This window comes from Rhododendron vialii, chromosome 5a, assembly GCF_030253575.1.
Source record: "Rhododendron vialii isolate Sample 1 chromosome 5a, ASM3025357v1".
Taxonomy (NCBI): domain Eukaryota; kingdom Viridiplantae; phylum Streptophyta; class Magnoliopsida; order Ericales; family Ericaceae; genus Rhododendron; species Rhododendron vialii.
In genome coordinates, this window is record NC_080561.1 from 25,273,289 (window position 1) to 25,286,706 (window position 13,418).

At 37.4% G+C, this 13,418-nt stretch overlaps 1 protein-coding gene across 3 annotated transcripts; it reads right to left on the reverse strand.

Moving 5' to 3' along the window:
- Nucleotides 1-1,771: 1,771 nt before the first annotated feature.
- Nucleotides 1,772-8,010, reverse strand: LOC131326759 (uncharacterized). Of its 3 annotated transcripts, none has more exons than XM_058359629.1 (4): nucleotides 7,864-7,982; nucleotides 5,261-5,374; nucleotides 4,362-4,711; nucleotides 1,772-3,787 (listed from the first exon to the last, which is right to left on the reverse strand). In XM_058359629.1, the coding sequence occupies exons 2-4, from the start codon at nucleotides 5,318-5,320 to the stop codon at nucleotides 1,837-1,839; spliced, it is 2,361 nt and encodes a 786-aa protein (XP_058215612.1). In that variant the 5' UTR covers nucleotides 5,321-5,374; nucleotides 7,864-7,982; the 3' UTR covers nucleotides 1,772-1,836. The 3 variants fall into 3 exon arrangements, with proteins under 3 accessions (XP_058215612.1, XP_058215613.1, XP_058215614.1); XM_058359630.1 differs by having other exon boundaries at nucleotides 5,261-5,418; nucleotides 7,864-7,954; XM_058359631.1 differs by lacking the exon at nucleotides 5,261-5,374 and having other exon boundaries at nucleotides 7,864-8,010.
- Between the last annotated feature and the right edge of the window lie 5,408 nt (nucleotides 8,011-13,418).

Consider the following 13,418-nt stretch of genomic DNA (forward strand, 5'->3'; position numbering starts at 1 on the left):
CTAACGAAAGGCTCTAATAATACACGAGAATGGAGAATTAATACTATGTAATTAATGCCTTAAAGCCAGATTTAACCTCTTAAACAAGTGTACAAGGTGACACGTGTCAAAACAGTGGTTCCAATTAATAAAATATGGCGACGTGGCGCAATGCAATTGATTTGGAGGAAATAAATATTTACACCGGCGGTGTAAAGAATTTATTCTTTTGAAATAATATATATAGCTTTATGATGTCGTGTGATTGGAATATTATAGACACTTCTAACGTACTCCAAGAAAAAAACTTGGATCGACCACATTTCATCCTTTCTTCCATTTAGGGAAAATAAAAAATAAAAAAATCTAGAAGGCTTTCACATAACGAAGAGGGTCCTCTCCAGTTAAGAAATTAATGGTGCCGGTCTAATTTTGTTCTTTTCAGACCTAAGCAATTTCTATTTTAATGATATGATTGTTATTTTGCAGAGTTCATCGAGATAATCAAACAAGCAAAAAAATAAAGAGCAATTAGTTTGTCGGCTAAGGATTAATCGGACTTCTATTTGCAAATATATTCACGCCGAACTCAAACTTATTTATTTGAAGAAAAATATATTTTGATGATGAGTTCACCAATATTCAATTATTACAATTTTGGTACGGTTGAGCTTGTTGAGGATTTCTATGAACAAAAATGATCACCATTATTAAAGAGGGCCCCGGAAAAAACGGGACGATCCAGTTAATTTATTAGGTGGAGAGGATCCCTAACCCCCCTTTCGTTTAAGGGTTTTGGATTTTAGATTCTAATTATTACCTTATTTTTCTCCAATCATTGCTCTTATTTTTTTCTCTATCTCTTTTCAATCATTACCCATATTTTCAATTATTACTCTATTTCTCCCTACACTTATTACCTATAAATCCAAAATCTCAAAACGAACGGCCGCCCTTTGCATTTTGTTAACATGGCCCACAACTTTTGACTGGAAAACTAATCTAGTGCAAAGAAAAGAAAAGAAAAGAAAAGAAAGACAATTGCCGATAAAAAAGAAAAAAGAAAAGAAAAAGACAACCTTTATGCAAAGTTTCAACAACAATTAGAATGGCTCTGTTGATTCTAGTAATGACATATGACAAATTCTACACTCGTTAAAGTACTACTCTATGTTGGATACTCATGTTTAAAAAATTAGGTACTACTATTCTAGGTTGGATTATGATGTTAACAAGAAAAGTAATATTCTGTGTTCATTTTAACTTTTAAACTTGGAAATTCATTTTTGCATTCCTCAAATTACTAACCTCACTCTTAAAGACGAAAGCAAAAATCAAATTCATATATGGTTTTAGTAATTTGGGAAATGCGAAAATCACTTTCCTTAAACTTTACTCCTAGTATTTGGAATTTTGAAAAAAAAAATTCTTCGCGTAAATGATGTGGTTGTCAATAGCCGTTGAGTTGTCTTTTTTATTTTATTTTTTATAACCGGATGTCCAGACAGCTTGCACGCACCTCGTCTAATTTCGGAAGCCTAAAGTTGATGATCGGGCAAACCCTTCAATCATGTTTATAACATTAGCAGCAAATATCGCGTGAAATTGATCATAAATGTCAAATTCTGAAACTAAAACATCAAGGGCGAAAAAGGAGCAAACATTAAGTGCTACGGTAACACCATTCGCAGTGGTGTCACTAGCCTAACCTAATACTAACCGTCAAAAGTTTCTTATATGCATGTAGTACCCAAAGAAAACCGTCAAAAGAATGTAGGAGCATAGAACAAAATTGCCATGCAACGAAGTTTTATTGCCACAAACCTCAAAAGTTTTATTGATATGTACCTACCAGTTTCAGCATTCTGACAAAATCTCTTTGCAAGTTGACTTATGGTGGCCGGTACCCTTGCACCTACTACATTTTGGTTGCCGTTTACGTTTGACCACCCTTTGTGATTCAATTGAATCAGCAGGAGGCCGGCCTGCTTGAAAACGATGAGGAGGAGGGGTTACAGTCACCGCACTATTAGAAGAGTCCTTCTCCGTGGGCCAATCTGTATTTGGAACAGGATGTATGGATTCAGAATACGTTAACCTGAAGCTGTCAGTTGTGAAGTATCTAGAACAATAATCATATAGGTGACGACCAAGGCAATTGATTACAGCAATGGCATGGCAGCATGGCAAACCAGTAAGCTGCCATCTTTTGCAACTACAAACCCATTGGTCAAGATCAACATCTTCAGCGGTGTCGCCAGACTCGCCACGGACCTCAAACGTGTTACCACCTGAAATTGTCACTTTAAGGGAACAAACATTTAGTCTTTCCTTCTCTAGCTTTTCCTCCATGGATGGAGTTAGCCTTGTCGTCCATTGGTTGGAGTCTACACGGCGTCTATAGATCAACTCCATGACCTTCAGCCGCATAGTAGTCACCATTGTGGTTATCGGTAATTCATGCGCTTCTGATGCCCAACTGTAGAATAGCTCCCCAAAGTTTGCTGTCAGATGGTTATATCTTGCACCCTGGAAAAACGCATTTGCCCAGTGTGAAGGCTCACTCTGCAAAACCCAATTATAAGCGTCTATTGAGATACTTCTAATGTTTTGTACACACTTCTGGAAGTCTTTAGGCCTAGGTGCAGATGCAGCAGCATAGAAATCCTCAACCATCAAACACTTCACTTCATTGGAATATTGCCCATTCAAGTCTCGGATAAGTTGTTCCGAAAGATAGCGTATACAGTACCCATGGTGTACATCCAAACCGCGAAATACATCCGAAATCGAATTCCTTAGTCCCTTTTCTCTATCTGCAATAAACGTTATGCTCTGAGCTGTTGAAAATGCAGATTTTAGTTGTACCAAAAACCAAAGCCAGTTCTCATCGGTTTCCGCATCGACTATTGCAAAAGCAACAGGAAAAACTTCGTCAGCCCCATCAGCAGCTGTAGCTGCTAACCATGTTACTTGGTACTTTGACTTTAAGGGTGTGCTATCAAGGAAAAGCAGAGGTCGGCAACCCTGTTGGAAGCCATACAAAGAGGCATGAAAAGATACAAACAGGCGACGAAAGCTCGAGTTTTCCTTTGTGGTGAAGGTAGCTAGACTACCAGGGTTTGTCTCCATTATTTTCTCACAGAGGTTGGGTACCTGGCTATATGCGGCCTTAGTTGAACCATGAAGCTGCTCCTTAGCATTCTCTTTCCCGTGCCATGCGTGATGGTACTTTAGCTGAAGTCCATATTCTTGTTTAATGTCACTCATAATATCCTTGGGCTTGTAATTCGGGTGATCCTTCATCTTCTCCTTGATGATACTTGCTAACACATTTTTAGTCGCCCGAGCCCCGGTTGTCATAGTATTCCCCTCACACGTATGTAAGACATTCATTTCCTTAATACGAAATACTTGGGTGTTTGACAACTTTCTTGCATGAATAAACCATGAGCAACCTTGTTCTTTACATTTGGCAGTCACGCGGGAAGTGTCGTTCTTGACATACTTAAAAGTAAGTTGATGTGCTATAGCATACTGACATAGAGCCTCACGAAATTCACTAACACTATTGAACCTTTGGCCAACACCCGTGAGTTTGTTCTGCCACTCTTTTGCAGCTTTAGGATGCTTCTCCTCATCATTGGAACCATCAGAAGGAAAGGGTGGAGGCATATCAGTGGGACTATCCATATGGGCATCGACATGGGTAATATCATCTAGAATAACACTGTCATCCACAACATTGTCCACAACATTAGGAGGGTCAACTAGAACGCCTGCTCCTGAAAAAGTAGTCCGACTTGACCTGCAGGATCAAATGTTCCCAAACCTTACATCCAAAAACAGTAACGCTCTGTTTGCATCGATGTAAGAAACTTAATACAACAAAATGTTTTTACATGCGAAATGATTTTGCAAAAATTATTCCCTTTTATTTGCTTTTCCGCCATCTGGTTGACTTTAGGCAGTTTGTTGTTACGCCATTTTTACCTGTTCCAAGAGATAAGCTGACCTGCTCCAGCTTTGCCTCAACCTGTGGGTCACTTGTTTACATCAAGCTTACCAAAGGCCAAGGCTGATCAAGAAAATAATTTCAGAAGTGAATGACATCAAATGCTCTGAGCTGTGAACGACTGAATTTTAGAATCCGCAAAATGGCTTACGGGGTTCTGGAATGTAAATCATTTCTGGCCTATAATGTAAACTATTTTCCCTGGAAAAAATTCTACGTAAGCTGTCCAACCAAAGAACAGAATATAGGTAAATTATTTTCAGGAAACCGTTTTACCCTGTAAAAAACAGAGCCTAAGACTAAAATCTCATGTCACCTATTAACAAAAAACTGAATTAAATTGCATGTAAGAAAAATGGAGGACTACCTGCTTGCAGACATGTTTGAGACATGGGCTGCAACTACATCTTCCATAATTACATATATATCAGCAGTGGCGGAGTTAGCATGGAATTTGATCATGCAATTGAGGTCCTTGTCATTAGATATTGTGATAAGTGTCTTTTTATTGCCCGGCAGGAAATATTTGATGGACATATTACCATGATTGCTGTTAAACACCTCTGCTACTTCCCTCTTGAAATCTTTGTACTTCATGTTCTCATCAATTTCCCTAGCATGAGCATCCCCACCTCTATATGACAATGAGCCATCTTGATTGGTCTCGAATTCACCGCCAGATTGAAGTATAGCTATAACTTTCTTCCCCGCCATGACCTGAGTCATTATAGAAGACCATATACTTAATCTCGTATGAAAAATGATGGGAAACATATATTTCCCCCTTGTGGTTAGTCATTATAGAAGACCATATACTTAATCTCGTATGAAAAATGATGGGAAACATATATTTCCCCCTTGTGGTTTGGCCCTTGTAGGCATAGCATGCAACAACCTATGTTACATGGACTTGGATGTGAGGATTGGGTGCGGATGCAAGTCCAAGCGCCGGACCTTCCTAAACATAAATCTTAGGATACTGGGATATGTTCCCCAAATTGGGTATGGGTATGGGGGCATGTCCTGTACACTTGTTTGTAGTATATATTACATAATTTTTCGGATTAGGTAACATAAATTATATTTAGAAATGTATGTAAAACAAGAAGAGGTTAAGAAAAATAGGTTTTTGCTATTTCCTGTAAATATCATAACAATTAGAGGATCCGAGTGTCCAAATGGATACGGTTGTCAGACACACGACTCGGGTACTTGGACCAAAATGAAGGATCCATGTATCATTGGTAACAACAAATAAGCACCTACCTTCCTAAGTTTTATGGACTCTCTCTCTCTCTCTCTCTCTCTCTTCGATCCAAATGCCATCCAATCATCACCTTTATCTCTGGTAAAGGCTGGCCTTGAACGTTTTTTCCGGCACTGCAGTGGTGCAACCCAATTTCAAATCGAAGAGTACAAATTATCTAGAGAAAAAAGGAAAATATAAAACGCTTCCAGACATCCAAATTAGACACCACTATTTGTTATAAGCAAATGAAGTTTTCTGTCCAACACTTTGAGAGAGAAATTCAGCGTTTTATCTCTTTTCAAAACTTGTTACCTGGAACGAGGATCCTTCCGATACAAAGAACGAGGATAGGAACAAGATACGCCACATGTCCTAAATGGTGGTATGGTGGGGTAGACTCCTATAGTTGTGGTATAAGAAGGAACAAATTGTAGGAGACAAAAATCCAATAAGCAGAATGGTATTTTTGAAATCCTTGATGTAAAATAGAACTTTAGAAGCATTTGGACAGACTTTTTTCTTTACCATTTATCCTATTAATGTATCATTTTTGGTTGATTACGTCTTATTTTCATCTCCCTCTAAAATGGCAAGGACATAAGTAGGAAAATCATCAAGATTGCTTGATCGATATGAACTCACTGTTTTGGGATGTTAGTGTTCCATATTTTGGATCATGCGTTCCTATGTAATTTGCTAGTGTGATAGCAAATTGTGATAACAAAGTTTCAAAATCTCCTACCCTAGATAGTGATTAGGAATTGCCATAAGATTAAACTTTAAGATGCATGGATACAGGCACGGGACACGACACAACAATTCTGAATAGAAGGGAATCGGCAGGCAACACGGCAAAAAGTATATACAACCTATGTATTTCGTTGTTGTTCACATGGATAATGTACTATCAGAAACAACCAAACTCGTATAAGCCTTTGCAAATCTTACCTTATACTTTTTTGTCAATATTATTATATTGCTTTATCAAGATAAAATGCTTTTATTTGTAATCTTTACTTCGTATATTCCTCAACAGTTCTAACTGAACCCCAGAAATTAGAATTGATCCCTTTCGTGTTCCCAACTGTGTCTAACTTGAGGCACTTGCTTCCCCAATGCATCCCCTGCTTAAAATTAACAAAATCAAAAGGACACGCCACCTAAGTGTCCCATATGTCCCCGGCCTGTCGCATGTCCCCAACATCTCTAACACTACAATTAGGCATGTCAGTGCTTCATAGAAAGAACTCAATTAGGGTTCTTAGGGGTTAATGAAACCTATGGTCCTCAGCAAACTTGGGCTGAGGTTTTGCAGGACCTCCCAGCAAGAACCTACCCTCTGGAATTGGCATGCTTAAGGACTTCACCTCATCTCCATGTTCAGGTCCATTAAACCATAGCGTAGAATATGTTCTTAGTTCTCAACAATGAGAAGGTTACCCGCACACAAGCCAAACCACTAGGGTTAAAGTGAATTTTGTCCAGTAACAATACCTACACACAATTGAAGAAGTAATAGAAAATCTACCACGCGATAACAATACAAAGATACAAATTCCAAAAAACAGCATCCAATATGAAGCTCCACCTAGAAGTGCAAAACATCACTTGAATTGTCTACACTATTAACAAAACTCTAAATAAAAGCATTGCTGGACGCTTGATCTTAACCCTACAAATGCAAATTTGCCAAATTATACTTTTCAGATTACTTATGGGTGGTAAATAATATGTTTTCTTCTAAAAAAATTAAGGGTGGCAATTTGCAAACCTATAAGACTTCAAACAATTTTAAAAAGGAAAATAATTTTTGAACCCCGAAACTTGTCTTTCTAGTGTGCTTTGGGAGTAGTGCTATCAGCCATGGGTAATTTTAAGCACTTCACGCTACAATTTTTTGTCTTCAGTATTTTTTTGACTAAAACTTATTTTTCGTAATTTTTGATTTAGTTTTTCATCAGAACTTTTGGGATTAATTATTTGTCTCGACAAGAGAAATCGGAAAAGTATGAAATTCCAGGCCGACATTGAAAAAACGTTTTGTATAAGACGACATTATAGACAAAAAAATGCCAGCTATTTGTTTTTTTTTGTCTTTAGAGAACTTTTTCTGCTTTGGCCATAATTTTGTACTTTTTAGATTCCACTCCTCAAGAAAAGATGATTGATCCAAAAAACAAAACATGAATTAACAAAAATCTAGAAAAGCAAAAAATACCAAAACGAAAAATACAAAAAATATAGCATGAACCCACCCTAAATGACAAGTTTTCGAGTGCATTTACAAAGAGTACAAGAATCATAACCTTTTAAATAGAACACTATCGTTATAATAGCGTTTCAAAAAAAAAAAAAAAAACCATTTGGAGAGCCACTAGTGGATGCAGGGCAAGCCAGGGGTTATCTATCAAAACCCAGATAATCTGGTTTCAAACCCGAAGCATACAAGCAATACAAATCGCATGCAGCCTCCATCTGGTAACAGAATCGCTCTTTTTCTTGCGATGAAAGTACATAATCGATACGAGTCAAATGCATATTTGCAAGAGAGTAGATTTTGATGATTAGAGACATAGTGTTGACCGATTAGAATCCAAATAGATGATTAACGTCGTCTTACCGAGAATCGACGGCCGAGTGTTGATGAACCTTAGATTTGGCACTGGGGTTTCGGGGAGTGAAGGGGTTGGCGATGATCCAGAGAGAGAGAGAGAGAGAGCGCAGCTGTGAGTGAAATGAGACGAGTTTATATACTTGAGGTTTTTTTTGAGAGGAGGGTCCACTATAGCATGTTTCTAACCCACTAGATCCATTGATCAAATTTTTAACCCATTAGGTCCACTAATATTTATTTGATAAGGTATAAAGTTCACTACATTTAAAAAGGGAAATAGTGCCTGACAAAATTACCATTTTCATTCAAATCCCATACTTTTAACCCATTATCCCTCATTATCCGTTTTACATTTGAAATCCCGGCAATTACGTTGGAATAGAGCAACAGAAGATTCTCCTTTTCTGATACACTGTATATAACGTTATTGTACATATATAACGTTATATACTCGTTCATCAGTTCACATTTAATATGAGATACTTACATTTTATGTTATATACTCATTCGTCAGCTCGTATTTAACATTATATACTCATCCACTCATGACAGAAGACCACATATAACGATATTAAGGATGCAAACCTAAAATGATTTTGGTTGTTTAGGTTTAACCTTATATAATGTCATATGTTCATTTTTCAAGGAATACACATAACAGAAACATATATTTAACGTTAGATACTTATTCATCAGAAAAAAATGAAATTTTGACCTGGCCTCATATAGCAATGTTAAATGGGATTTTGTCGTGTATTTGAATGCATAAGTCAAAATATGACCATGTAGGTACAGAGACCATATTGTGATGAATTATTATCAATCACAAATGTAACAGCATGCCAACATTTTTGTGTGTGGATAATTTAGCTTGAAATATAAAAAGAGGCTAAGCGAATGTACAGTCTACAAGGAGCATACCCCAGGTGGAAAGAAAAAAAAAGAGACAAAGATTGAGAAAATTGATGAATGCCAAGTGGCTACATTGATCTAAGCCAATAGTTGATGAGTTTGCTTTCAATTGACTACTTGGAACAGCAGAAGGAAGGACATGAATTATCTTCAACACAGTACGGTCTTTGCTGGTATCATGCCAAACAGATGCCGAACAACAGCTTGTTGATGAGAAGGCACGAGCAGCAATTGTAGAACCGACACTGATCTAATAGTCATCAACGGGTGCAAAGGTTGCTCCAGAAAAAATGTGAACCCCACCTCGTAGAAAGAATGCTCTGATATTTATCAACGGCTGCAAAGCTTGCTCTAGAAAAAATACTCTGATAGTTTGCTCTGATAGTCATGCATCCGTAGGAGATTTGTCAATACGATAATATTTGCAGACTGTATCACATGGAGCAATCATTTTCTAGTCTAACTTTGTATTGCTTCATCTTGTGAAGTAAAGCTTTCAAAAGTTGTTCAGAGCCATATGATGAATTGAGAGAATATATATAAATTTTGAGGAAGGTATCCTGTAAACAGTAGAACAGGAAGACCCATTTGTTAAAGTGTGTACAGAAAAGAAAAATTACTTGGAGTTTTAAGGTGATTTTTTCCAACCTTCACGTGAGAAGGAATTAGTTGCTAGAGGTAACCATGCTGATGTAAACCCGGATTTTGCAATATCAGGAACCTTGCTCTTTAAATTTCTCCACCAATCATGTTTATGAGACTCCCAGTTGAATTACTACTCAAAGTTATACAGGAAATCGTATACTGTATACCCCTATATATTTCAGAACAGAACATCATATGTATTTTCTCACAAGACAGTAGATCATATATAACGTTAAATCAGTAACTATAAACTTTGTCTAGAATTTGTATAGTTGCCTTGTAAACAATTTCTTTGATAAAATGTGTCCACTTATTAGTGACTCAAGGCCAAGGAGTCATACGTAAACAATTTCTTTTACTCAGTGGTAACATAACAATACTGTTGTTTTTGTATGAGCAAAAAATAAAACGAATGAAGACAAGAAAGAGTGCATGAGGCATTGCCTAAACACAACCAGGAAAGATTGACCTAGTACTACACTTGGAAAAAACAAAAGAAAACAAAAGAAAAGGAAAGGAAAGAGATTTGATACTTGCGCTGTTTTTTGGTACTTGAGAAAAGAAGAGAACATAATTAGTTTAGCTATCTCTATAAAACCAATTAAATTAGATTATTGAAATGGTCCGCGCAACGGCCTAATTGATCCGAACATGATTGGTGAAAACATGATATACAACCTTACACAAGTCTACTGATCATATATAACATTATATCAAAGTTAATATAGAACATCTAGCATTTGTATGCTGTTGCAATACAATGAAAATGATATAGATTATCACATATAACCATATATAATTCAGGTAATAGCATTATATATAACCTTTCACAAGTCAGTATGTCATATATAACATTATATCAATGTTAATGTGGAACATCTAACATTTATATGATGTTGCAATACAATTAAAATGATACCGTATATCATATATAACCATATATATTTCATGATATAACTTCATATATAACCTTTCACATGTCAGTATATCATATATAACATTATATCAATAAATCCATGCATATATAACCATGTGTCATTACCTGTACTGAATGGATGATAGTCCACATATACCCAGATTTTTGCATACAATTAATTCACGTTTCCAACATATAACAGAGAATTCGTATATAACCATCATTTCATGATCATGTCTGTTCGACAAGCAAAACCCTAACTTTACCAAACCCTAACCTAGAAAATTTATATAACCATATATAACCTAAGTTCACATGTAATTGGCTAAGAAACATATCTGCCAAACGATCAAAGTGGATAATAGGAGAGAGAGATAGAGAGAGGGAGAGAGAGAGAGAGACGATCGACGTCGACAGATTTGACAAACGATCAACGTCGATCTTTGACCTTTGATCTCGTTGGAGTATTTCTCTCATTCTTCATATTTGGAACGAACTGTACCTTGGGGCTAGGTCGACGATCGACGACGAAGAAAGTCTGGGATGTGGGTTGATCTCTGCTTTTCGTCGGTAGATCTCGATGTTGGAGTGACGATGGCAATCGTGGGCTTGACGAGGGCGACAGAGACGACACTGGTATTTGAGTGCTCGAGGATGGCGACGACGATCGAGTGGTTGAAGACGAACTCTTTTGTCTAGGTTTGGGAACTGGGCTTTTCTTCTGAAAATGGATGAAACGGATGAAAATGGGGGGGGGGGCGGGGAAGGGGAGGGGTTTTGTAATTTTTTGAAATGGGATAATTTTGGAATGGATGAGACGGGGCAAAATATTTTTTAAAATTAGGGGTATATTGGTCTTGCCGGGTTCATTTAATCCCTAATAATAGGCTAGTGGACTAAAGGGGTTATGAAACTTAGAAGTAGACTAGATGAGTTTAGAAACTGCTATAGTGGACTTATGTAAAATTCTCCCAAAAAATTACTACTACTACTACTACTACTTTATATGAAAATCAGTCCCACTTTTAACACATCTGATCGTCCCCCTGCTTCCAAGAAAGAGGTTTGTGATTTGAGTTTGTGGAGAGACGTAGAATGAGTTTGTGGAGAGACGTAGAATGCTTTTAATTATTAATTTGCTAATTCTTCGTTAATTTCTTCAATTAGGTACACAATATTGGAAAAAAAAATCAGTTCCATAGATATATTGTTCGCCTTTTATATGGGTTAACAATGCAAGAAAGTAATTTTTTTGTGTGAATTTCTTGGTTCCGGCATAGATGGTTTGGCTTTGATCAGATTGGGAAGGAAATTAATTGAGATGCACGTAAGCTTGCGAGAACACTCCTAACCGTCAAACCAAAAAAAATACTCCAATAATTATGGTAGGAATAAGATCACCCTCTTACCATTTGTGGGTTCTTAGTGGTCATATGTTAATGATCGAAACCGTTCACTTGCAGAGCTCGTGGAAAACATTAGTCTTACCCTATGTTGTTCATCGGGTATCGATTGATATATACGGAGGCATTCCGCTCACAAAACAAATAACACAATAATTGACACTCAATCTCAGCCCTTGCTTTGGACGGCTGAGATTAGATCCCACAACACAAGTACAATCCTCTCATCTCAACCCACATGCTATCTCCCTCAACCCCATCATACCTCTCTCTCTCTCTCTCTGTGTTCAGTTCTCCATGAGCAATTAAAGCCCTAAACGCCGGCGACTAATCACCTCCCTCATGCAACCCCGGCGAGCGAACAAAGGTTGAAGTGTCCGTTTTGGGTTATATATAATACAGAAATGATAGAGGTACCGAAAATGGGGAAGGGATTTCATACCGCCGGCCGCCGGTGGGCCGTCTCCCGCTACCGGACAGCCGATCCGAGCCGTCCAAAAATTCTAAAAAAAAAAACCGAGGGGCCCTACGCGGGAATCAACGGCATTCGAGGTGTGTAGGGTACTTGATCGGAGCACCCCTTTTCATGTCCGATCAAGCACCCTACACACCTCGAATGCCGTTGATTCCTGCATAGGGCCCTTCGGTTTTTTTTTTTAGAATTTTTGGACGGCTCGGATCGGCCGTCCAGTGGCCGGAGACGGCCCACCGGCGGCCGTCGGTACGAAATCCCTCCCCCATTTTCGGTACATATAGCAACACTCTATATAATAAGTTTCTAATAAGGACCTTAAAATGTGGACCTTAAATGTAGAACTCATAGTTTGGAGCCTTCCAGATCATATTTTGATGATCCAAACCGTTAAACTTTTTTGTGTGTGTATTTGCTTAAAATATAACTGGAAAGTGCTTAATCCAAACACTTTTTATATATAATAGGTTTTTTGTTAAGCTTTATGGAAAACTGTTTGGATCAACAAACACTTTCTGGTCATATTTTGAGTTGATTTTTCGCAGGTATCCTTAAAAACATGTTATAAATAAGTTGAACGATTTTGATCATCATAATATGACTCAAAAATAGAAAGTCCACATTTTAACAAAATGAGGAATCCCTTAATAGAAAGGGGACTAATGTATATTTTGAAAATGATATTCGATTAACATGATTATTTGAATGGTTGTAGTAGTTTGCGAAAAATTATTTGGACATATTTTAGATTCTAGCTTCTAAAAACTAGTTTAAAATGTTTGTCAAAATTTTTGTATAACTGAATACTAGAATTTACAGTTTATGAGAACTTGAAAAATGAAAGAAATTCTCAAAATTTCAAAGCTTGATTTGGGTAGCTTTTGAAATTCTCCTACTGGCTTACTGTGCTGTTGTCCCATTGCTCATGCATATACTCTTTCGTGCTCAAGATGTGTTGGCTCCATTGAGGCTCAAGACGACTGACACCCAGTCCAGACATAACCTTGGTTGCAGGTGCCGACATGACCCACTTTAAACTGCACCATAAAACCACCGGAAATGATTGGTACACACCACATTTACACAGATCCAACCACACCTCTCTCACATAACATATATATAGGTCCCATCATGTAGGGCCCATATGTATGTGAGAGGGGGTGGTTAAATCTATGCAAATGTTGTGTGTATGTAGCATTACTGTAAAACCACA